This window comes from Equus quagga, unplaced genomic scaffold (assembly GCF_021613505.1).
Source record: "Equus quagga isolate Etosha38 unplaced genomic scaffold, UCLA_HA_Equagga_1.0 182122_RagTag, whole genome shotgun sequence".
NCBI classification, from domain to species: Eukaryota; Metazoa; Chordata; class Mammalia; order Perissodactyla; family Equidae; genus Equus; species Equus quagga.
The window spans coordinates 1,141-25,803 of record NW_025797615.1 but is presented as its reverse complement, the minus strand read 5'-3'; the positions used below and the strand labels follow the sequence as shown (position 1 = coordinate 25,803).

At 39.4% G+C, this 24,663-nt stretch overlaps 1 protein-coding gene across 4 annotated transcripts in view; it reads left to right on the top strand.

Annotated features, from left to right (window-relative positions):
• Positions 1–22,039, top strand: part of LOC124233279 (zinc finger protein 709-like) — a 41,569-nt gene extending 19,530 nt beyond the window's left edge. For 2 of the 4 annotated variants that reach the window (XM_046650446.1, XM_046650443.1), the window contains 3 exons: positions 17,585–17,711; positions 17,905–17,977; positions 18,369–22,039. In XM_046650446.1, the coding sequence (XP_046506402.1) occupies positions 17,585–17,711; positions 17,905–17,977; positions 18,369–20,577 (2,409 nt within the window). In that variant the 3' untranslated portion in view covers positions 20,578–22,039. Of the gene's footprint in view, positions 1–17,583; positions 17,712–17,904; positions 17,978–18,368 lie in introns of those variants that run through there. The other 2 variants (XM_046650444.1, XM_046650447.1) reach the window with 2 other exon arrangements.
• Positions 22,040–24,663: the final 2,624 nt, after the last annotated feature.

Sequence of the window (24,663 nt, the reverse complement as noted above, 5' to 3'; positions counted from 1 at the left end):
GTGCAGCTCACACTTCTACTCAGCCTTATTTTGGGGCCCCCAATGTGATGGTTACCGAGCCAAGCTCTCAGGACACAAAAAATCTTAGTAAGATTTTGCTTTTTTTTTGTAGAGATTTATGCCTTCTGAGACCATAGTTCTTAGAAAAAAAGACGTTGTGCCCAAAGGTGGCGTACTTAACTGTTTAGATTTTAAGGATTCTATTTCTTTCAGCTAAGCCTTTGGACCTCTTGGAGACAAACTTATACTCAATGGGATGGTCCACTGGGTTGGAGATTGTGTGATTTCACAGTGGCCCTCATTGCATGGAAATTTTCCTGAGGTTGGCAGGTGACCTAGTGTCAATCTAACCCAATCCTTGACCAAGTTATCCTAACCTGGGAGCCTTTGATTTAGGTGGTGAGCACTCCAGTAGCCTTTAAATGCCCCACCCACGCCTACCACTTTTGCAGCTTTTTGGTCTCTGAGATTCTCTTTAGCAATAGCCTTTATTTATGTAAAACAAGAAAAACAAACATGTGCACCTTAACACACCAGCAGTAACCAAAAGATGTTACAGTGACTGCCCAGGAAAAGGCCCTGTACCCATCGTCAATTCCCAACATGGAACCTCGGAGTGGGGAATGGATTGAACCAATGAACCTCAACCAATAGGGACTGCAGACTGATGCCACACAGATGGGAAACTGCAGCTCCCACCAGCAGTTCCCAACTTGGAATCTGAGGACAGAATCAAGAACTGGGGCCTCCAACCAAGTACAGTTGTGGTCTGAACCACCAGCAGTTCCTGACACAAACGTAGTGATTCTAGACAACTGCAGGAAATGACTGGGAAGCCAGTTAGATTGGGAGGTTATGGCAAGACAGTGGAGCTCAGAAGCAAGAAGGAACTTATCCACAATCCTCAGAAATGGCGAGAAAGATAACTCAAAGAGGGTTCGTAGTTACCTCATCTGTGTTTCTCATTATCCCTAAATGCTGTCAGAAGTTCACTTTGGATCCCGTTGCTGCACCAAATCTGTGAAATAAAAAATATTCAACTGAGTAAATTTTAATAATCCAGTTGGATCTCTTGGACAATTAGGCAACATCCCATCCAGCAAGTCAAGAGGAGCTCCAAAGGGCTATAGCAAAGGAAAGTTTTAAAATAGGATAGGGAAGTCATAAACAGAAAAAAGGATCACTTTAGGTGAGGTTACCTCCCTTTGGGGACAATAGGGATTAATAGGTGGATTATCTCATCTTCCTTTGGGGGATGGAGGAGCCCATGTGGCAGATTGCCTCATTGGTGCTGACCAGAAACTCCCAGGATGACCAGTTGAGATTGCAGTCCTGGGGAAGGTGGAAACTGCAGGTAGGTGAGATCTTAAGCCCTGGTTTTGGGACGTGGTACTAGGAAAAGTGGCTCCATTTGGGGCCTGTGGGTTGTTTTTTAACAATAGTTCATAACCAAGTGGCTGATTTATTGTTAATGTGAAGCCACAGCTCTATGTATTAATCACCTAAACGATAATTTTTTGACGTGTGTAATACATTTTTTAAAACCATAAAAAATTAACTTTCTCAATTCTGTTTCTCTGTACAATGACAAGTGATATTACAGCTTGTGGTACCATTGTATATCAATCTGGAGAGGGTTTGCTGATATGGGCAGACTCATAAATGCACTAGGGGGTATAATAATATGAGGAGCTCCACTGACCCACTCCCCAGTGAAACTGGTGGAAATTATTTTAAACAACCGTGTGAAGCCTCTGGAAATTGTTCTAAAAGTAAACAGCAAGCGAGGAACATCTATTCAAGAAAATCAATGGAAATTCTGTGAGAAAGGGGAGAGTGTGTGGGGTTTGAACCATGTCCACTCCCTCCCTCCTCTCAGCTCAGCAAGTGAGCCCTCCTCTCCATAGCGCTGCCCCCCGAACCAGAAGACAAGGTTCTCCCTCCCTAAGCTTCCAGAAGGGGGGCTTTTTCCCAGGAGGAGCAGGACTTCAACATTACCCATCCTGCCCACAGCTACCTGTTGCTGAATTTAAGTCCTTTGTTGGTTCCTGTGAAATGTGGGGACCCCTTCTTGCCCCAGCCCCTCCTCATGGTACAAAGGCTCTGCTGTGCTCATGCTGTGCTGAGAATGCTGGGCACTGACCACTCTTTCCCCAGCTCATGAGGTGGCTGTAACGGGGGACAATCAAGACAACTCTGGCTGTTGTCTCTCCACTGCACTGATCACTCAGCCCCTAGAATGGCATTGTCACCCAGAGAGGCTTCCTGATGTCTCCACTACAGCTCCAGAGTCCTGGCACAGAGATTTTACCTGAACATGGGGAAAAGCCAGCCATAAAACACAAAGCTCTTAATTCCTTCCCAAGTGAATTAACTTGGCCAGCAAAACATTGTGAAAATTCAAGTCAGAGGACACTCTCAAGAAAGTGGAGAATGAGGTGAAATTAGTGGGTTTCTGTATTTTAATGAAGACACAGCTTAGACTGTAGGCTGACTAGTTTTCTGGAAAGAACCAGGGAATTAGACTGCTGGGAGGAGGCTTCCAAGGGTCAGAACAAATGTCAGTGACATCAGAAAGTATTTCTGCAAAGAAGCCAGAATTTCACTGGACAATTTGGTAGAGCAAGTTATGCCCCCAGGACATTGGTGAAAACACTAGAGCAAGCAGCCAGCAGTTGATCTAGTTTAACCACTGGGTGTGTCCATGAAAGAGGAAGACAGCCCTCCAATGCCACCGTCTCATGACAGACACACCCAAAGCCATGCCGATTCTAGGAGCTACATCAGAGTTTTCACTCTGTGTGGAGGACACAGACTTAAATAATCCGCCTAGTCAACTGAACAAATAAAGCCAATAATAAAAAGTCCCAGTAGGAAGGGGACCTGTACCCAGAGTTGCTACAATTTATGACCAAAAATGTCTGGATTGCATCAAAAATACGAGACATGCAAATATATGGGAAATTAGGGACTATACATTGGGGAAAAAACAGCAATTGAAAAAATTACCCAACTCTTACAGGAAAACCCAGTAAAATTAACAAGTGACATCTCAGCAGGTAAAAGGGAGGCGAGAAGGCAGAGGGATAACATATGCAAAATGCACAAAGAAAAAACCTGTCAACCAAGAATCCTATATTCACCAAAACTACCTTGTAATATATAAAGATGAATTAAAAACCTTTCCAGAGTAAGAAAACCTGAAAAAATTGTCCATAGACAACTGCCTTATGATATTAATGAAAGAGTTCTTTAGGTTGAAAGCAAGTGACTCAGGATGCTAACTGATATCGATGTAAAGAAACGAAAACAGGGGCCTGCCGGGTGGCGCAGCAGTTAAGTGTGCACATTCCACTTTGGCGACCCGGGGTTCACGGGTTTGGATCCCGGATGCGGACATGGCACCGCTTGGCAAGCCATGCTGTGGTAGGCGTCCCACATATAAAGTAGAGGAAGATGGGAACGGATGTTAGCCCAGGGCCAGTCCTCCTCAGCAAAAAGAGGAGGATTGACAGCAGTTAGCTCAGGGCTAATCTTCCTCAAAAAAAAAAAAAAGTGTAGCAATATATTATTGGTTATATCATTAATAGGTATAAACTATATAACAACAATAATACCACAAAAATGGCAAAAGAGAATAGAGCTATATATGAGTAAAGATTGTATCACTGGAATTGAAATAGTAGAAATCTGAAGCTCCTTGTAAATTAAGAAGTATTTGTCAAGTAGTAGAGCAACCCCTAAAAAAAAGACCTTCAAAATTATAGTGAAGTCATTTAAAAATTAAAATGCTACATTAGAAAACATTCAGTGAGTGCAATAGAAAACCATAAAGGAGGAGAAGAGAGACCAAAACCTACATGAAAATTGTAGAAAAAGAAAGTAAAATGACAGGTGTAATTGCAACTATGTCAGTAATAATAAAGGTGAATGGATTACATTTTCCAAACAGAAGAGAGAGATTCTCACCTCAGATTAAACAAACCGTGATTTAAATATGCTAAGTATAGGAAGCACACTGTAGATTCAAAGATTCAGATTGAAAGTAAAAAGCTAGCAAAAATATACATGTGGAAATAGCCCTCCCAAGACAGCTGGAGAGATGATACAAATATCTAGCAAAATAGACTATAAAACAAAATATATTATTAGAGATAATGAGGAACATTATATCATACCTAAAGGGTCAGAGTTTGTGGCCTGCATCTAACAAGGTACAAAGAAATAAATGTATAGCCATTAATGCCTATACTAACAAAGAAGAGAGATCTTGAATCAATAACGTAACCTTTCACCTTAACAAACTTGAAAAGTTGAGGAACCAAACCCAAAGCAAGTAGAAAAAGAAATAAAAATTAGAGCAGAAATTAAGGAAATGAGGAATACAAAAAGCCACAGAGGAAATCAGTGAGACCCATAGTGGGATCTACAGAAAGATGAACAAATTTATCAACTAGATTGAATTAGAGAAAGAGAGGAAGATTCAAATTCATACAATCAGAAAGAAAGAGGGATATTACTACTGACATTACAGAAACAAGATTATAAAAGAAATCCATCAACAATTGTATGGCAACAAATTAGATAACTGAGATGAAATGGACAAATCCCTTGAAAGACAAAAACTACTGAATCTAAATCAAGACTAAGTGGAAAATCTGAATAGAACTGTAAAAAGCGAAGGGGTTGAATTAGTAAACAACCAGCCACCCACATAGTAAGCCTAGGCCCAGATGGCTTCAACACAGAATTCTCTGAACATTCCAAGATTATTTAGTACCAACTCTTCACACACTCCTTAAAATTAGAATGGAGAGAATAGTTTGCACTCATTTTGTGAGGCCAGTACAACAAATACCAGCAAACTCAATCCAGCAGCATATAAAAGAATTATATACCATGACCAAGTGGGATTTATTCCAGGGATGGAAGTTGGGTTAACATCTCAAAATCCATTTATATAATAAAGAATATCAATAGAATAAAAAGGAAAAGTGGCAGATCATTTCAAAAGACTCAGGGAAAATAGTGGACAAAATCCAGTACCCTTCCATGATTAAAGCACTCAGATTACCAGGACTAGAAGGAAATATGTTAACATCATAATGAGCATCTATGGAAAAGCCACAGCTAATATAGTATTTAATTGTGAAAAACTGGATGCTTTCCCCTTGACAATAAGGCACCAAAGGAGGATGTCTGCTCTTGCCACTTCTATTCTAGAATATACTGGAGATTTTAGCCAGAATCATTATGCAAGACAAGGAAATGAAATACATAGAGATTGCTTACCAAGATGTAAAACTATCCCTATTTTAGCTGAGACATCTTGTTTTTACAAAACTGAAAGGAATCCAGTAAGAAAATTATTAGAACTGATAATTAAGGTCAGCAACATGATAAGATTCAAGATCAAAATATAAAAATCAATAGCATTTCTGTACACTTGCATTGAACAACCTGATAATGAAATTAAGAAATGTATTGACAAAATCAAAATGAATAAAATACTTAGGAATAAATTTAGCAAAAGAAGTACAAAATGAATACTCAGAAAACTGCCAGATGTCAAGAGAAATTAAAAATGTATAAATAAATGGGAAAACATCTCAATTTCATGAATCAGGCAATTTAACATAGGTGAAATGCCACTGTTCTCCACATGATCTGAAATTCAGCACGTGCCTGTCATGATCCCAGCTTATTCCTTTATACAAATTTGTCAGCTCTCATAAAGTTACATGGAATGCCAAGGGAATCAGATTAGACAAAGCAATCTTGAAAAAGAAAAAAAGTGGTAGGAGTAACATGTCCTGGTTTCACACCATGTTATATGCAAGAGTAAGAGTGTGGTACTAACATGAGGATAGACATACAGATCTATGGGATAGATTGAGTTCTGAGAAATAAACCCATGTGTCTGTGGTCAACTGATATTTGAAAAAGATGCCAAGAATTAGGCAAGAATATTCTTGCATAAATTTGTGCTGGGCCAAGTGGATAGCCATATGCAAAAGAAAGAGTTTTCATCTTTATATGACACCACATACAATAATTTGCCAGAAAGGATAAAGACCTACAGATAAGAGTAAATGATAACACACTTAGATAAAATGTAGGAGTAAATTCCTGACCTTAGATTTGGCAAAGAGTTAGTAGATAGTACAGCAAGAACAAAAACAAAAACAAAAATAGGTAATTTGGACATCATCATTAATGAGTTTTGTGCCTCAAAGGACACTGTCAAGAGAGTGAAAACACCCTTTGGAACTCTTGTGCACTGTCACTGGGAACATAAAATTATGTTGATGGTAAGAAATACAGCTTGGCAGTTCTTCCAAAAATTGCAAACTGAGTTACCATCTGAACTAGCAGTTCTACTTCTAGGACTTGAAGGAAAATTGAAAGCAGGGTCTTAAACAGATATACGTCCACTCATGTTTATATTCGCATTATTCACATTAGCCAAAAGGTAGAAGTCACTCAAGTGCCAATCAGCAGATGAATGGATCGAAAAAGTTGGCACATATGTACAATGGCATTTTATTCACCTTGAAAAAGAAAGCAGATTCTGACATGTGCTACAGCTGAACTATACACTTAAAAAATGGTGAAAATGTAAATTTTATGGTATGTGTATATTACCACAATTAAAAGTAAAATATTTAAGGCAAGAGTGAAAACAACCCTCAGGATGAAAGAAAATTTCACAAATCATATATCTGATAAGAAACTGGTATTGAAAATATCTAAAGATCTCTTAAAACTTAATTATAAAAAGTCAAATAACTCAATTTGAATATGGCAAAGGATCTGAATACACTGTTTTCTAAAGAAGATAGACAAATGGTCAAGAGCATATGAAAAGATGCTGGACATCCTTAGTCATCAAGGAAATGCAAAGCAAAACCCCAGTGAGATAGCACTTCACAACCACTGGGATGGCTAGAGTCAAGAAGTGAGTTAAGAACAAGTTTTGTTGAGGGTATATTTAGAAATTTGAACTCTCACACGTGGGTGGTGTGAATATAAAATGGTGTAGTCACTGTGGGAAAAGGTCTGGGATTTCTTCAGATATAAAACTTAACATTACCATATGACCCATCACTCTTAGGTTCTTAGTTACTTTGTGTGGTGAGAATGCTTCATTCTGTCTTAGCAAATTTCAAGCATGAATATTATATACATATATCAAATCATCACGTTGTAATCTTTAAATACAGACAATTATACCTCAATAAAGCTGGGGGACGAGGCGGGGAAGAATTTCCAGGTGCATCCCATGCTTACGTAAGGACTTATTGTTTTTCTTATAGCAGTGAAAATAAAGATCAGTTTCCTCAGATCCAGATATTATAGTGGTTAACAAATTTTAAAGCTCTCTAGTGACATGGGCAAAAAGTGATCTGAAATAAATTTCCTTCCGAAATAATATGTACACCTTAGACTTTAATGAGCACATGTGACACCCTGTGATCAGACTGAGAAGAGTCCTTGCTCCCAGGCTATGGCTGTGGGACTCAAACTTCCCGTCAGAGCCAAGAGCTCTGGGATTCTTTATGTTGAGTACCACATGAGTGGGGTGGGGAGGGATGGGCGGAAGGCTCATCGCTAGCAAGGATCACAGTTTAAAATGGAGCCTGACTCTTTATTATAGATAGTGAGGTCACAGTTAAGTGTCTGCATTTCTAAATAAGGGTCACAGTTCCATGATTGGCCTCACAGCCTATGGCAAGCCCTTGATCCCTAAAGGACGCCATTCCCTCTTGCTCCAGTGTGGCCTGGCCTGGACCATCCTCTTGTCTGTACTTGCTCCATTTGGAAACAGGAGTTCCCAGTGCACACCAGTGCCCACTGTTCACAAAGAGCTGGGTGAAAACAACAGAGGCAGCCCCAGGCCAGAAAATGGCCTGTTTAAGTGCAAATGTGCCAGGTGAGTCAGGTTCCAGCCACCTGCCTAGGCTGGTTCTCTGAGCCACACAGCCCTCCACCAGCTTTTACTGGGGGTGAGGGCCAGGGCCTTCTGGACTGTCGAGTCAGGGGAGCTGCTGGGGCAGGTAGGTGGGGTGATGCAGGGCCCCGAAGGGGACGTCCCTTCATGCACCTGCCAAGCTTTGGATTGGTTGTCACCTGCTGTTAACAACCTCTGGTGGCTCTGCCGCAGCCTGTCATCCTGTGGCTGTGGGGGTTACAGGAAGGAATCAGGGTGACCTGGGAGACCTAGAAATGATGAGTGTGCTGGAGCCAGGGAGGAGGGGCTGGTCAGAACTGGCCCTGGTGGGACAGGCCTCCCTGCGGTCGCCTCCAGCGTCTGCGGATCTGGGTCTGCAGGTGGCGCTACTCAGACCTCAGTCCCCTCCGGCTGTAGCATCGGATCTGCGCCTACAGCCAGCGTTCCCAGGCATCCTCTCGTCACTGCACATGGTGACTCGGCCCCGGGGCCTCTCTGGGCAGCTCTGCACCCGCAGCCGCACATCTTCTCAGATAGTGGGGTGACCACGGGGAGGCTCATCAGGACACTCGGGACTTGGTCTCGAGTTCCTGCGTGGGAGGAGCTGCACTCTGTGCGATCCTCAGTGCCTCCTTTTTCCCCAGGAGGCGCCCAGTTTTTCCTGAGTTTTCCAAATATTTGGGGAGCAGGGTCTCAAATCCACAGCCCTGTCCCTCCAGACTAGCTCTTCCAGGGCTGCCAGTCAGTCTCAATTTTCACATCGCTACTTGTGGTCCCAAAGCCACCTGCCCCTCGGATTCGCAGCATCCTTGTCAACTATTCGCCCTCCGTGGTGCATCAAACAGACTCGTGTTTTAGCTGTTTATCGTTATTCCCCAGAGCCATGGATGCCCCTTTCTTAAAGATCGTATTTGTCTATGGATATTTTACATGAGAGGAAAGCAGAGAATAACCACCTGGAACTACAATGCATGAAATCCTTGTCTCTCCCTCAGGGTCTTTCTGGGCACAGACATGCAGTTGTCACTCCTTTGGGTGGAGCTTCCTCTTGAGAAACTTTCCTGGGTGATCTGTCCTGTCAGCACCGCCCCTCTTTAGGTTTGTGACCTAGAAAAGATTTACTAACTCGTCTGTCTCCATTTTTCAATAACCGTAGATATATTTAATCAATAAACCTTGGAAGACAATATAAAATAGTTAAAAACAGACAAAAAAGAGCTGAATTTCAGAAAAAATAAAACATTTTCGTATTACATTCCATTTGTTGAGAATTCTCATTTCACTCTTTCTTCCCCTGAACGTGTGTAGTAAGTTTCTGAGGTCTGTTCTTTACTTTTGGATATTATTAAATGAAATTCTGGGACATAGACATGCAGACCCCAAGTGTTCAAGTGTGATTTCTTGCCATGGGATAATAATTAACTTTTTTTCCTGAAAGGAGTAGATTTTTACAGTTTTTTAGTTGAACTAGTAAAACTGCCTCATAATCTCTTCCTTGTTTTCCACATAAAGACTGAGTTTAAGTGATTTTGCTGGATTATTCAAAAACTGGGTTTGTGTCATTTGAAATAACAGTGATTTTTGCAACATCCGAAGCATCTCCAGGTGGAGCAGAGGCCCACATTCTAAGACCCAAGCTAAGGCCCCCTTGAGCCTGCAGAGGGAAAGCCTTGCAGGTCCAGCTGTCCTTCCTGGGGAGCCTCCCCTGCAGGTGTCCTACTGCTCACACCCCCATGGAAGGAGCCTTGATCCTGAGAGGAGCTGCAGAGCCCTGGAAAGCTGGGGGTGCATGTGCTCCTGGGGTGGGGAGTGACGCCCTTTCTGAGGTTGTGGTTGTGGTTCTTAGGCCTGGACATTTTAATGTTATGTTTGAGTTTTGCACTCACACTTTAGGTGCACTGAGAGTATAATTTGTGCACAGTGAGAAAGTCTGTGAAGATCATGTGTTCTGTGGATAAAGGTTTATGAATTTGGAGTTCATGTGGGTCAGAAGCTTAAACTGAATCCGGCTGAGAGTTTCCTCACTTGTGAGAGTGAGAACCTGGGGGAGGCAGTGCTTCCATGCTCACAGGAGAGGGAGGGTGTGTGGGGCTCCCAGAGTTCACTCCTGTGGCTGCTCAGGGGTCCCTACCCTCCTTCACTAGGCCAAAGCACTGTAGGGGTGACATCTCAGCTGGGACCCCACATCTGGGAACATGGTCACTTTCTGAACGTGGGTTTTCCTTCTGAACTATAGAGAAGCAGGCTGCTTCTATGAGCTGATTCGAATATTCATGTTTCTGTCCTTAGATTCCTTTATCCATTGAAGGTTGCAGCCCTTTGATTCTAGTCTCCATTAGCGGTGGGGAATTAAAATGTAAGTTGATTGTGAGATAGGATATGAGTAAGGCAGGAACATTGTGGAGCCAAATAGAGTTTTTGTTTCATTTAGACAAGAGAACCTCGTGATATGAGATGGGTGTACTTAAGTTCTCAGGTGCATTTTCCATTTTTATGTCAGTTTTTGTGTGTCCATGTTCTGAGGGAACTTTGACATTTAAAAGGGTATACTATTCCTAAGGCAAATGAATTCCTATTTTAATGGATGTGAGGAAAACACTTGAATTTCTATTTGCATTGATATGAGGAAAGACATAAAGCTTAACACATAAAGTAAAACACATAAAGTAAATCTTTGAAATTCCAAGTTTATTGCAGGGCTTAATTGCAAACCCCTAGTGTACTCCTTCCTGAAAATATCTCCAGTATGAAATAGAGTGGAGGGACAAACGATAATGCCCTTTCTCCTTTTTGTTAGACAGGAATTTGTAAGTTGTTTATGGTTTGCTGTTTTATGTTTATTAGTGTTTAAAGGATTAAATCTTGTCATGGTTTCCTATGAAGAAATGTTAAAGTTAAATTAATTTTAAAATCCAAAAAGTTAATTAAAAATAATCATCAAGCATAGGAAAATATGGTGTTGTCGATGAAAATAATCCATAACCAATCTATAAATGAAAATTTGGGAGAGTTTATTCTGAGCTAAAATCTGAGGACCATGGCCCGGGGCCTTTCTTCCCAAAGGAAGAAAGGGCACCAAAGAAGTGAGGTGTACAGAGTGGTTATATACCCCCATACAGGACGTTTCACATATGATTGAAACGTCCCTCCCACAATAGTCAGGAGACTGCTCTGTCAGCACAGCGCTTGATGGACACAGCCCATAGTGGGTCTGTGCAGCAGGAAGCAAGTCTGTTGTCTCGAGCTGGGTGGTCACAGGTGAGTGCAGCAATCAGTTCCTAGCCTAAGGAAAGATGCTTAATCCTTAAGGGAATGCCAACGTTGGGAGGGGGAGGGAAGTTGCACCTTTATCTCAAAGGCCTTTGTTCTTGCCATAGGGAATGTCTAAAGCAGATATACAATGCATGCTCTATGGCCTCGGTCAGGCCCTTTTGGAAAGACAAGGTCAGGCCGAATTAGGTTTACACAAAATGGTTTCCTTATATACTCCAGTACATCCTATTACTTGCCATTTTTATTTGTCAGTGTATATAAATTCCTCTCTTTATTTTAAATAAATAATGCATGGGAAGGTTAAAAATTTTCCTAAGAAAGGAAACTCCCTTAAGGAGACTCCCCGCCTGCTCGTCCTGCCCCGCTCCTCTGCTCTGACTCCAGCCTACCTCACATGGCCAGTTTTGATCACTGCTTCACCATCCTGTTAGTGTTTCTTTATAAAAATGCAAGCCAGGGGGAATGCCTGTTTTTCTCACCCATGTTTGTTCTTTAATGAGTGGCCAGGGTCCACATATTTGATATTTGACTTCTGACAATTTAAGCCTCGCCCTCCCTTTTCCCCTGGGCCTTCTTCCCTGGACAGGCTGATGAGAAAGCCTGGAGGCTCCTGCACTGTGAGCTGCTGCTTGCTGGGCAGCTCCTCCTGGGCGCTGTGCTGCCCTGTGTTTCATTGTGGACCCCACCAAGCCTGGGTTCTACATACAGAGGACTCCAAGGTGGCAGTTTTGGTAATTCCTCGTCCCTCAAGAGCAGGAGTCTGGAAATGAGGCCCTCCTCAATGTGGCCCTCAGTCAGTGTCTTGGAATCTATCTGTGTTTAGAGTGAATGTGAGACTAAGCTTGGGGTTGCCTTGATATTTGGGGCACTAGGATTATGAGGAGGATTATACCCTGTCAATGAGCTGAGCCCATCAAAGGTCACTCCTTACAAACCAATTATTTCAAAGAAAAAGAGAAGAGAGGAAAATGCAGCCAGTAGGTGATGAGATCACAGCGGGCTCACCAGGACCGCTAGGTAACTCTGCGGCTGCTGCCCCTGTGTCTTTTGCAACAAAGATCCTGACACTCTGGGTTATAGTGAGCAACACCACAGTCTGAGTTTGTCACAGCAAAGGGATTAGTTTGAACCCAACTTAGGCCTGGGTCCTTACACTCTATAAACCAACCAGTTGTCATGGAGGAGGCCTCTGACCCTGATGGCAGTGATGTGAGGCTCTCAGAGGAGGGGCTAAAGTTGTCCGTAGGCCTCTTATGGAAAAAAGTGCTCTAGACCCCACGCTATATGCCATTAGAGCTGCTTTGTCATCTCATACTGAGATCTCTTGAAAACAGAGGCTCTCACAGCACTGAGCATGTGATGCTCTACCAGGGTACTTATGCCTTTGGCCTTGGAAACAGCACCCTGTCCGCTCAGCCCAGCTACTGACCCTACTTGTGATATGATGGAGCCTAACCTTGACCCTGCAGTGTATGCCACCTGCAGGAGGGGATGGTGTTTCTTCAGTTCCTTGCAAGATGCCAGGGTGCTGAAGGAGGTCACCCCTCTCCCAGACACCTTGGTTCCCTGGGTAGTTCCTTGGGATTAACTGAACATACAGCACTGGGGAGTGCATGGACTTCGAGGACAATACGTATTTGTGCATAATGGAGCTCAGTAGAGTGCTGCTGCTCTTCATCCCTTAACTGGGACATCCGTGATGAAACACCAAACCAAAGGAACATTAGAGCTAACAAACATCAGGCAGTCATCTTACCACTGGCCAGAAATTGGGCTCATCTACATATGCTCACAAACTCTTGGATGATTGTCTAAGAGGCGCCCCTTTGTGGTAAAAGAACTCTAGGAATCTCTTGACTCAGAGATACTCAAAATAGAAATCAAGGTAATACTTGTCTGTACATTACTAGGTCTACAGTACAAGGACCCACTAGGACACTTGTTATCCACCTTGGAGTTCTGACACGACTGATAGTGACCATGGTGCTTCTCAGAGGATACAGAGCTGTGCTCTCCAACAAGGCATTTGATGGAAGTTTCACCTCCCTTAAGGGTCTCAGTCTCACAGAGCAGCATAACTGGCTTATTGAGATCAGTTGAAATTAGTTGAATCAAAGATGTCCTGTTTCAGTCATCAGGGGTGAATTGTAATGAGTCTGTCTGCATCTTTTTTTTTGAAAGACTTCAGTATTTTTTAGAACACTTTCAGGTTTACAGAAAAATTGATCAGAATTTACATACTTTCCACTTGACCCTTTTCTCTGCATCCACACAGTTTGCACTACTTTTCATGTTTTGTATTACTGTAGTACATTTGTTACAATTTCTGACCCATATTGGTGCATTAGAGTGCACAGTGTATATTAGCAATGACTCTGTGTGTTACACACTGCATGAGTTTTGGCAAATGTGTAATGACATGGATCCATCATTTCTGTATCATGGAGTGTAGTTTCACTTCCCTAAAACTCCCCTGTGCTCCACCTATTGACTCATGCCTCCCTCCAACCCCCAAATCCTTCACAACCAAAGATCTTTCTACTGGCTCATGGTTTGTCTTTTCCAGAATGTGATGTACTTGGAATCATATACTACATAGTCTTGTCACATTGGCTTCTTTACTTAGGAATATACTTTTTAGGTTCTCCATGTGTTTTCATGGCTTGATACCTCATTTCTTTTATCACTAAACAGTATTTCACTGTATGGATACACCACTGATTATCTATTCAACACTTGAAGGACACCTTCTTTAAAACTCTAACTCTTGCCAATTATGAATAAAGCACCTATAAGCATTCAAATGTAGCTTTTGTGTGAACATAAGGTTTCAGCTCATTTGGAAAAATACCAAGGTGCCTTATTGGTGGATGTTATTCCATGTAGCAACAGTGTAGTTTGTTTTCAAAGAAAGTTCCTGTCTTCCATTGTAGGCACACCAAATTCCATTCCCGCCAACAGTGAATGAGGATTACCTGTAGCTTTGCATCTTCAACGATATTTAGTGTTCTGACTGTTTTGAGTTTTCCACATTTAATAAGTGTTTGATGTTACCTCATTGTTTTATTTGCAATTTCCTAATGACTTTTCATGTGAAGCATGTTTGTATATTGCTTATTTCCTATCTATATATCTTATTCAATGATCTGTCTTTTCACATCTTTTGCCCATTTTTTAGTTGGGTTGTTTGTCTTCTGACTGTTGAGTTTTAAGAGTTCTTTGGATATTTCTGATACCACTCATTTATCAGATAAGTGTTTTACAAAGATTTTCTCTTACTCTGTAAATTGTGTTTTTATTCTCTTACTGTCTTTCTCAGAGTAGGAGATTTTCATTTTAAGGAAGTACAATTTTGTTTTTTTTCTTTTCTGGACCTTGCTTTTTGGCTTGTGTCTAAAAATTCATCCAGTCCCAAGATTAGCTAGTTTTTCTCCTATGTGATATTCTAGGAGTTTATTCCTTTGGAATTTTACATTTAGATCTGTGATGTGTTTTGACTTAATTTTTGTAAAAGGTGTAAGTTCTCTGTATACATTCATTTTATGTGTGTGTTTGCATGTGGGTATCCATTATTTCCACCACTGTTTGTCTAAAAGACTTACTTTTTCATCTGAATTGCTTTTCTTTCTTTGTCAAAGATCAGTTGACTATATTTGTGTGGGTCTATAAGGAAAGCTGTTGACTCATGTATCTTTCAACCTTGTTATACTCTCTTATTAATTCCAGGAGTTATTTCTCTTGTTATGAATTCTTTCTGAGGTTTCACAGACACAATTGTGCCATATAGAACAAATGTTATCCATTTAGCTGCAGAATTCATAAAGGTGTTCCTTCTCAAGTAGTGAGAGTCCTATTACTAGTTTGGCATCATAAATGGATGTTGGATTTTATCAAATCCTTTTTTATTTTATTTCCCCCTCCTTTCCTTTTTTATATTAGTAATATGTCTTCCCTGTTTTCTTGGTTATCTTGACTAAATATTTAAAAATTTTATTAATCTTGTCAAAGAACCAGCTTTTTTTGTTCAATTTTCTCTGTTGGTTTCCGACAATTACATTGATTTCTTTTCTAATTTTTATTATTAGTTTTTATTGTGCTTATTTTGGGTTTTCTTTGCTCTTCCTTTTATTGTTTCCTAAGGTAGATGCTTACATTTTTGATTATAGATCTTTGGTTTTCCCAGTGTAATTGTTCAATGGCATAAATTTCCCTCTAGGCACTGCTTTTGCTGCATCTAAGAACTTTTGGTATGTTCTGTTTTCATTTCATTTAATTGAAAATAATTTTTCACTTCTCTTGAGACTTTTTCTTTGATCCTTTGTATTATTTAGAAATGTATTGTTGAATCTCCACATATTTGGGAGTTTTCCAACTATCTTCTTGTTATTGACCTCTAGATGAATGCCTGTGTGGTGTGAGAGCATATTTTATGTGATTTCTGTTCTTTCAGATTTGTCAAGGTGTGCTTTATGTCCCAGAATGTGGTTTCTCTTAGTGAATGTTCCACGTGACCTTGAGAAGAATGTATATTTTGCTGTTGTAGCATAAAGTGTTCCATGAAGAAATCCACTTCTTTCACAGTGCTGTTCCATTCACTTCTGTCCTTTCTCATTGCCTACTGGAGTTTATAATTCATAATAAGAGGGTGTTGAATTCTCCAACTATTGAAATCAATTCATCTATTTCTGCTTGTATTCTATCAGCTCTTGCCTTATGTATTTTGCCTCTCTCTTACGCACATACACATGAAGTATTGCTGTGCCTTCTTGGAGAACAGACCCCTTTATCATTATGTAATGCCCCTCTCAATCTGTGAATTTTCCTTGGTTTGAAATCTGCATTATCTATTCATATACATATGTCAACTTTCTTTTGACATGTGTTGGCATGGGATATTTTTCTCCATCCTTTTACCCCTCATCTATGTGTGTCTTCATATTGAAAGTGGATTTCTTATAGACAGTATATGACTCAGTTTGTTTTTTATAAATCTGATATTACTGTATCTCTCAATTATATTAAGATCATTGATGATTAAGGTGGTTATTAATACAGCTGGATTAATATCTCTTTTACTGTTTCTTATATCTTGCTCTTGTTGTTTGTTTCTTTTTGTCTTCCACCTTCTTTGGCTGAAATTCAGCGTTTTATATGATTCTTCTTTTTCTTTTCTGTTAGAATATCAATTGCACATTTTTAAAAAAAATGCTTGCCCTTGAGTTTTCAATACTCATTTATAACTAACCAACCTTTTCTGCCAAATAACACTACACCACTACACTACATGCAAGTACTTCATAACACAGTATTCCCTATTTCCCCATCATGTCCCTTGTCACATTGCTGTGATTTATTTCACTTGTCCATAAGCTGCTCATTACCAAATACATTTTTGCTAATATTATATGAAACAAAATGTAATTTGTTATATTAATTGTAAGTATATAAAAGATATTTTACCTTCATATTTTTCCTTTTGTAATCCTTTACCTTTATCGTTTACATTCTTTCCAATAAATTTTTGAACATTTCATTCAAAGCAGGTGTACTCGTGACAAATTTCTTCAATTTTATCCCAGAAAGCCACTATATTTCCTTTGTTTTTGAAGGATAATTTTCCTTGACTGGAATTCTGAGAGAGTGGTTTTCTATTTTCAACACTCTACTCTGTTCTTGTTGCATGGTTTTTTGAAAAGAAGTCCAGTTTAATTTGAATTTTTGTTTCTTTATACCCAAGGTGTATGTCTTCTCTGGCACTTTTCAATATATTCCCTGTCTTCAATTTTTCTCTAGTTTCAATAGGATAATCTTGGGTGTGCACTTTTGTAGCTTATCATGTTTAGTGTTCTCTAAGCTTCCTAGATGTACAGTTTGCCAGCTCTCATTAATTTTAGGATATTTTGGTGATTATTATTTCAGTTGTTTCTTCTATTTCTGCCTTTTTTATTTTCATTCATGTATTCCCGTTATGGGTAATTTAAGCCTCTGTTAAAGAGGGTTGTCCTAGGCTTCATGGATATTGTGTTCTGTCTTTTTCTTCTTTTTGTCTCATAATGATAATATTTGTTTCATTAGGTAGCATTTATGTAATTTCCCAACATGCTCTTGACTCTGCCATTACAGAGAAATATGAATTAATATGGTCACAGTAAAAATGAATAAATAATTTCCATGTGTTCTTGATGATGTTCAATTGATGAGGAAATGTGTACAGAAAACCAGTGAGTTTTCAATGATCACATCATAGAATAAATGTTTGGAGATGACAGAATCATACGTAACCTTCCTACTCATAGAGTGTAGATGCCTAGTGCTGTTAATCTCATGCATCCTCCTCTACAAATATTTGTAATGTTTTAGGACTCGGTGGCCATTGAGGATGTGACTGTGAGCTTCACTCTGGAGGAGTGGGCTTTACTGGATCCTTCACAGAAGAAACTCTACAGAGATGTGATGTGGGAAACCTTCAGGAACCTGGCCTCAGTAGGTAAGAACAAGGACATTCCTTCACTACATAAATGAGAGGACAAGTGTTTCTGGCCTGTCAATGTTGTTCCAAGATGTAGAATGTGGAAAGGTGAGATATTGGTAAATAAAATAGAAATGGTCATAGCTTATCATGGTCTTAGAATCTAGAATTTTTTCTATAATTTCTAATACTTTGTAATCAACTTTCGGAGTCTGCATTTCAGGGAAAACATGGGAAGATCATGATATTGAAGAAAAGTATCAAAAGCAGGAGAGAAAACTAAGGTGAGTCACACTCACAATAGAAAGCAGTGTCTCAGGTGAGAATCCTGGTATGTTATGAAATATTAAAAAGATGCAAACAAAACAAATAACTGTTGCTCCAAATTTAGCTATTCTTAGAAAATTTTCACTGAATATGCTTTCTGAAATGTGATGTAGAGGTTCAGCTTTTGCAAAGTAGCTGTCTTGGAAACAGTATTAATAAACCCTATATGTGACTATCACTGTTTGGATAATAGCAGGGGTGAGGTACTCTTGCAGAGTATTCAGTTTATTCAAGTTCCGAGCATTCAGACAAGGCAGAAAACCTAAGCTTTTCCTATAGATCACAATAAATATGACAAATACAAAATTGTTATAAAGAAATCATTAATAATGTGCTCATTTTTTACAGAAGTCATATGGTAGAGAGACTCTGTGAAAGTGAAGAGGGTGGTCAATGTGGAGAAAACTTCAGCCTTCTTCCCAATCTCAAACTGAAAAAGAAACCTACTGCAGCAAAACCGTATAAATGCAGTGCATGTGGAAAAGTCTTCATGCATCATTCATCCCTTAATAGGCATGTTAGATGTCACAATGAACACAGACCACATGCCTATCAAAAATGTCCAGAGAAGCCATATAAATGTAAGGAATGTGGGAAAGCCTTCCCTTTTCCCAGTTCTCTTCAAATACATGAAAGAACTCATACTGGAGAGAAACCCTATGAATGTAAAAATTGTGGTAAAGCATTCATTTCTTCCAAGTCTCTTCGAATACATGAAAGAATTCATACTGGAGAGAAACCCTATGAATGTAAGGAATGTGGGAAAGCCTTTACAGCTCCCTCAAGCCTTCGGTCACACATGATCTCTCACACTGGAGATGGACCTTATAAATGCAAGGAATGTAGGAAAGTATTCATTTCTCCCAGTGCTTTTCGAATACATGAAAGGAGTCACACTGGAGAGAAACCCTATGAATGTAAAAATTGTGGTAAAGCATTCACTTCTTCCAAGTCTCTTCGAATACATGAAAGAATTCATACGGGAGAGAAACCCTATGAATGTAAGGAATGTGGGAAAGCCTTTACAGCTCCCTCAAGTCTTCGCTTACACATGATCTCTCACACTGGAGATGGACCTTATAAATGTAAGGAATGTAAGAAAGTATTCATTTCTCCCAGTGCTTTTCAGATACATGAAAGGAGTCACACTGGAGAGAAACCCTATGAATGTAAATATTGTGGTAAAGCATTCATTTCTTCCAGGTCTCTTCGAATTCATGAAAGGAGACATACTGGAGAGAAACCCTATGAATGTAAAAATTGTGGTAAAGCCTTCAGTGATCCCAGTAGTTTTCGAATGCATGGAAGACTTCACGCTGGAAAGAGACCCTATAAATGTAAGGAATGTGGAAAAGCCTTTATCGCTCTCACAAACCTTCGAGTACACATGATCACTCACACTGGAGTCGGACCTTATAAATGTAAGGAATGTGGAAAAGTTTTCATTCATCCCAGTTCATTTCAAATACATGAAAGGAGTCACACTGGAGAGAAACCCTATGAATGTAAAGAATGTGGGAAAGCCTTCAGTTTGTACGCTAACTTAAAAAAACACCAAAAAACTCACACAGGACGGACACCCTTTGTATGTAAGGAATGTAGTAAGGCTTTTATTTCACTTCAAGCTTTCCAAATACATGAAAGAAATCACACTAGTGAGAAATTCTATGAATGTAAAAAATGCAATAAAGCACTCACTTCTTACAGTTCTTTTCGAAGACATGAAAGAAATCACACTAGAGAGAAACCCTATGAATGTAAGAAATGCAGTAAGACATTCGCTTATCCCAGTTCTCTTCGAGTACATGAAATAACTCACACTGGAGAGAAACCCTATGAATGTAAGGAATGTGGGAAAGCCTTTAGAGATCCCTCAAGCCTTCGATCACACATGATCTCTCATACTGGAGATAGACCTTATAAATGTAAGGAATGTGAGAAAGCATTTATTTCTCCCAGTGCCTTTCGAGTACATAAAAGGAGTCACACTGGAGAGAAACCCTATGAATGTAAAGAATGTGGTAAAGCATTCAGTTGTAGCAGTTCTCTTCGAGTACATGAAAGAATTCATATTGGAGAGAAACCCTATGAATGTAAAGAATGCTGTAAATCATTCAGTCGCACCAGTTCTCTTCGAGTACATGAAAGAGTTCATACAGGAGAGAAACCCTATGAATGTAAGGAATGCAGTAAAGCCTTCACTTCTTCCAGTTCTCTTCGAGGACATGAAAGAGTTCATACAGGAGAGAAACCCTATGAATGTGAAAAATGCAATAAAGCCTTCATTTCTTCCAGTTCTCTTCGAGGACATGAAAGAGTTCATACGGGAGAGAAACCCTATGAATGTAAGGAATGTAGGAAAGCCTTCAGTTCTCATCAAAATTTCCAAATACATAAAAGAAATCATACTGGAGAGAAACTGTATGAATGTGAAAAATGTCATAAAGCATTTAGTTTTCCCAGTTCTCTTCGAAGACATGAAAGAACTCATATTGAAGAGAAACCCTGTGAATGTCAGGAAGGTGGGAAAGCCTTTCTTTCTCATACAGACTTATGAGGATATGTGAGAAGGCACACTAGAGCAAAACATGTAAATATAAAGAATGCAGGAAAGCCTTTTGTCATCTGAGTTCTTTCTGAAGGCATAAAAGGAGTCACTTGATAAAAACCTCTGGAATGTAAACAGCGTGGGAAAGACTTCAGATGGCCTACATCCTTCTATGTGAGTCTCTTACCAAAAAGAAATATAAATGTAAGTCATGAAAAAGCTTGATGGAAGTTTACTTGTGTATGATGTTCTAGAAAACATTCAACATAAGAGAGTTGTGGTAAAAGTTGTAAACATACTGTGTTTACGCAGCCTCTTTCCTAAAGTGCAGCATTGGATTGTGGGTTTCTATTAATTACTTTCAGAAATGAATATTGAAGTGAGATAATTCTGAAAGTCATCCTTCATCAATAGTATATAAGATTACTAGGTAGTAATCTTTTTCCTTAAATCTGTTAATAGTATTTTCTCTTTAATTGTTTTTTATAATGTTTTAAGTGTTCTGTATTAAGGGGCCATTGAAAAATGACATTTTGTGTGTGTTGGGATTTTCTTACTGGCCTTGTATCGCAGTTCCTGGATATGCCTCATCCATTGTGTATATTGTTCTTTTCTCAGAGAAAACTCTTTTTGGAGGGTGCTGAGTATAGAAGCCTGTTTTTATTTTCCATGCTATTAAACATTTGGAACAAAGTTTTATGTGTGGCAAGTTTATCAAAGAGTATAGTTTCATGGGAATTCTTATTTTCGTATTTGGGCCTTTCCTTTTTGTCCTTCCTTCTGTCTGGTATTTGGTGAATAGGCTTTGAATCTTGCAGAGGCCTGTGAGAGGCCAACAAAATCTAGAGCTGGAAATATCACCCTTGTATTATGTTGTGTTGATGAGGGTAATATTAAGAACCAGATCTTTAAGAATCCGTCCCCTTTATGGTTCCATGCTGGAATTCACCAGTAGCTTCACTTGCATGAGATTTGGACGGCAAAAGCAAACAAGGCATTACGCAGATTTTGGAGCCACCACACAGGGGGAGAGACAGCTACATAGGAGCTCTGAGGACACGACTTTCTGTCCCATTTTCTGGGTTCTTTGGCCCTTTAGTCAAGAGTATCTTGAAAACCATACCAACTGTTAGATTTCCATTTTCATAGAGGTGTATTTTCCACTGATGTTTTCAGAAGTTTCACATCAAAAATCCATTAGGGTTAGGATTTTTCTGTAAGGCCTCCTGGAACCTAATTCAGACTTTTCTCGTTGAGATATTCTCTGATTCCTTTCTTCTCTAGATGATATCTGTATGAGATCTAATTTATATAGTAAATACTTTATGCTAGTGAATATGTTTCCCTGATTCACCATGACATCTACAATGGGACATAGAAAGATATAGAAGTTTGTTTCTCTCCTGCATTGTGCAGAGGCTGCATTGACCCAGTTCTTCCATGTGAGAATAATTTCTTTTCTCAGGTCAGGAAGACTGTGTGTTTCCTATTACTTGCAGCCAAAAGTATTCACTCAATGCATTTTCAATAATGTTTGATTGTACGTCATTAAAACTATCCATTTCTTGGTGAAATGAACGCTTCTGTAGTTGTTTCATTGTTATATTTTACCAACTGTTTTCTGAACCATGGTATGTTAATAACTAATATTGTGGCTTTCATTTCCTCAGAGAATATATTAAATCCATATTTATTATGGATTTTCAAAATACTTGGCAAGTTTCTCAATCATTATACATTATAAGTCAATTTTATCATGTGCATACAAATTCAGCTATTTTTTCCTCAGGCAAACTTTATCTTTTATTTTATGGTTATAATCTTTGTCACGAAAGTAAGTTCTCATTCATTCTTAACCCCAAACTTAAAGATATGTTCCACTTCTCCACCAGAATTTTTTTTTTAAAGATTTTATTTTTTTCCTTTTCCCCCCCAAAGCCCCCTGATACATAGTTGTATTATATTCTTTGTTGTGGGTCCTTCTAGTTGTGGCATGTGGGATGCTGCCTCAGCATGGTTTGATGACCAGTGCCATGTCCGCGCCCAGGATTCAAACCAACGAAACACTGGGCCGCCTGCAGCAGAGCACGCGAACTTGACCACTCGGCCATGGGGCCAGCCCCATTAACCCCAAATTTAAAAATCCTGGTTTTTCCAGTGCCCACTTGCCAGTAACTTGCAGGATTGCATCTGTAGTCAAAGAGAGGGGTGTAATGAATTCTAATAAGAATGACCACAGATCATGAAGGACTGAGAGGTTTAAGAGAAACGGTGCTCAAAAGGACATCTTACAAGATTTTGGCTTGTGTTTGTGGATTTGATTGCTATTCAAGAAAGCAAGTCATTTTCTGTATTTAAAGCTGTGAGGGGGTAAACAATTCTATCTTTGGTAAACATAATCATTGTTTTCTAGAAGACAAAAACAATGTAGTGGAACTAAAGTTAATTTGTAAGAAGCTCCAGTTAGTCATTTTAGTAAGAAGGGAATATTACTCATTTTTATAATTTGGAATTTTATCTTTCACCAGTTTTTCTGGTATGGTTACAAAATACCCTTTCTTTTGCCTTGATAACTGTGTAAATTTGATGCAGGAGGTATGTGACATTTTTCTCTTCACCAGGATAAGTTTTGGCCTGGCAGTGGATGCAGCCAGCTCCTGGTCCTCTGGAGCAGCTTTTCCCTGTCCTACTTATAGTCAAACCAGTGATGTATTTCCCATGGTGTCTTAGACACTGTTTACCATAAAGTATCTCAATTAAAATATATAAATTCACTTCTTAGTGTACTACATAATATTTTTAATGTCTTCTTTAATATCTTTTTAATAAAGGCCCTCAACTCAGGCCTTTGAGTTTAGATAAATTGTGAGACAATACACACCTAGCAAGGGAGAGAAACAGGACCACTGTGCCAATCAAGCCTTTCTTTCTCAGACACTGTGCTCTTGATGCTAATGTTTCAACATCCCTCACATGCCATGCACTATGGAGACAATGTACCTAATTTAGGAGAAATAAGGCAGGTAGGATTTATATATAGCTGCATGAAATAAACAAATTCTCACAGTCATGGGGTTTATATGTTTGTGGGAAAAGAGATGGCTAGCAAATGATAAAGCTGTGCTTTGTAAGGTGGAAATAAGGGCCTTGAAAGAAAGGTAAAAACAGTATAAGCTAACAAGGAGGCCAAGGTGGGTAGATATCTTTTCTGTGAGGGTAGGGGTGAGTGAGGATGTCATTCTTGTTATCTGGGAGTTAAAACTTCATATTGATTTAGGCCACAGACATTTGTGATGTCTTTTTTGTGTTTAATATTCTAGGAGAGGATTTTCACTTACGTTTAAATATTTAAAATGTTATAGTATTTGGCATTTTCATTTTGCTGCTGTACAGACTGAATATGCTATACCCCACTAAACCGTGGAGTTCCTCCCATTTACAGAAAGAGTTGCCTTCATCTGCAGTGTCCTAGCTCATCCTGAGTGTATTCTATCATTAGAGTCATAACTATGCAAGTCCACTGTGATCTCGCAGTGGAAACCTCAAAAACAGCTCTGGGTGTTTAGAGGCAATCATCCGAGGAGTAATGAGGTGAGCTGCAGAGAGAGGGTATCATTTGGAGTAGTATCCTAATGAGTATAAAAGGAGAAATGGGAGATTTTCAACATCTTTTCATCTCAGGAGTCACTGAACGTCTTATTTCAGTGGTTCACAAAGCCCCATAGTCCAGATTGCTGTTCACACGTTTCACTGCCGTATGCCTAGACATCCAGCACATGTTGTGGAAATGTGGGAAACATTAACAATTTTGAGGTTTAGAAGAGCAAGGGAAGTTCAATCTTTTCCATTTTTTTAGTGTCAACTTATGTATCGGAGGGTCCTGTTCAAATGGGCACTGCAAGTTCTTTTAGGATGATGATGTATTTTCCATCTTTTGAATGCAGTATTACTATACATGTGTGAAAACTCCTAAATACACTAAAAATATTTTATATATATTTTTATTATACGTATACATGTCTGTATAGTAAAGAAAACACATAACACAATTGCTTTCAGATGCCAGGAGAATGTTAACTTTCCTGAACCATGATT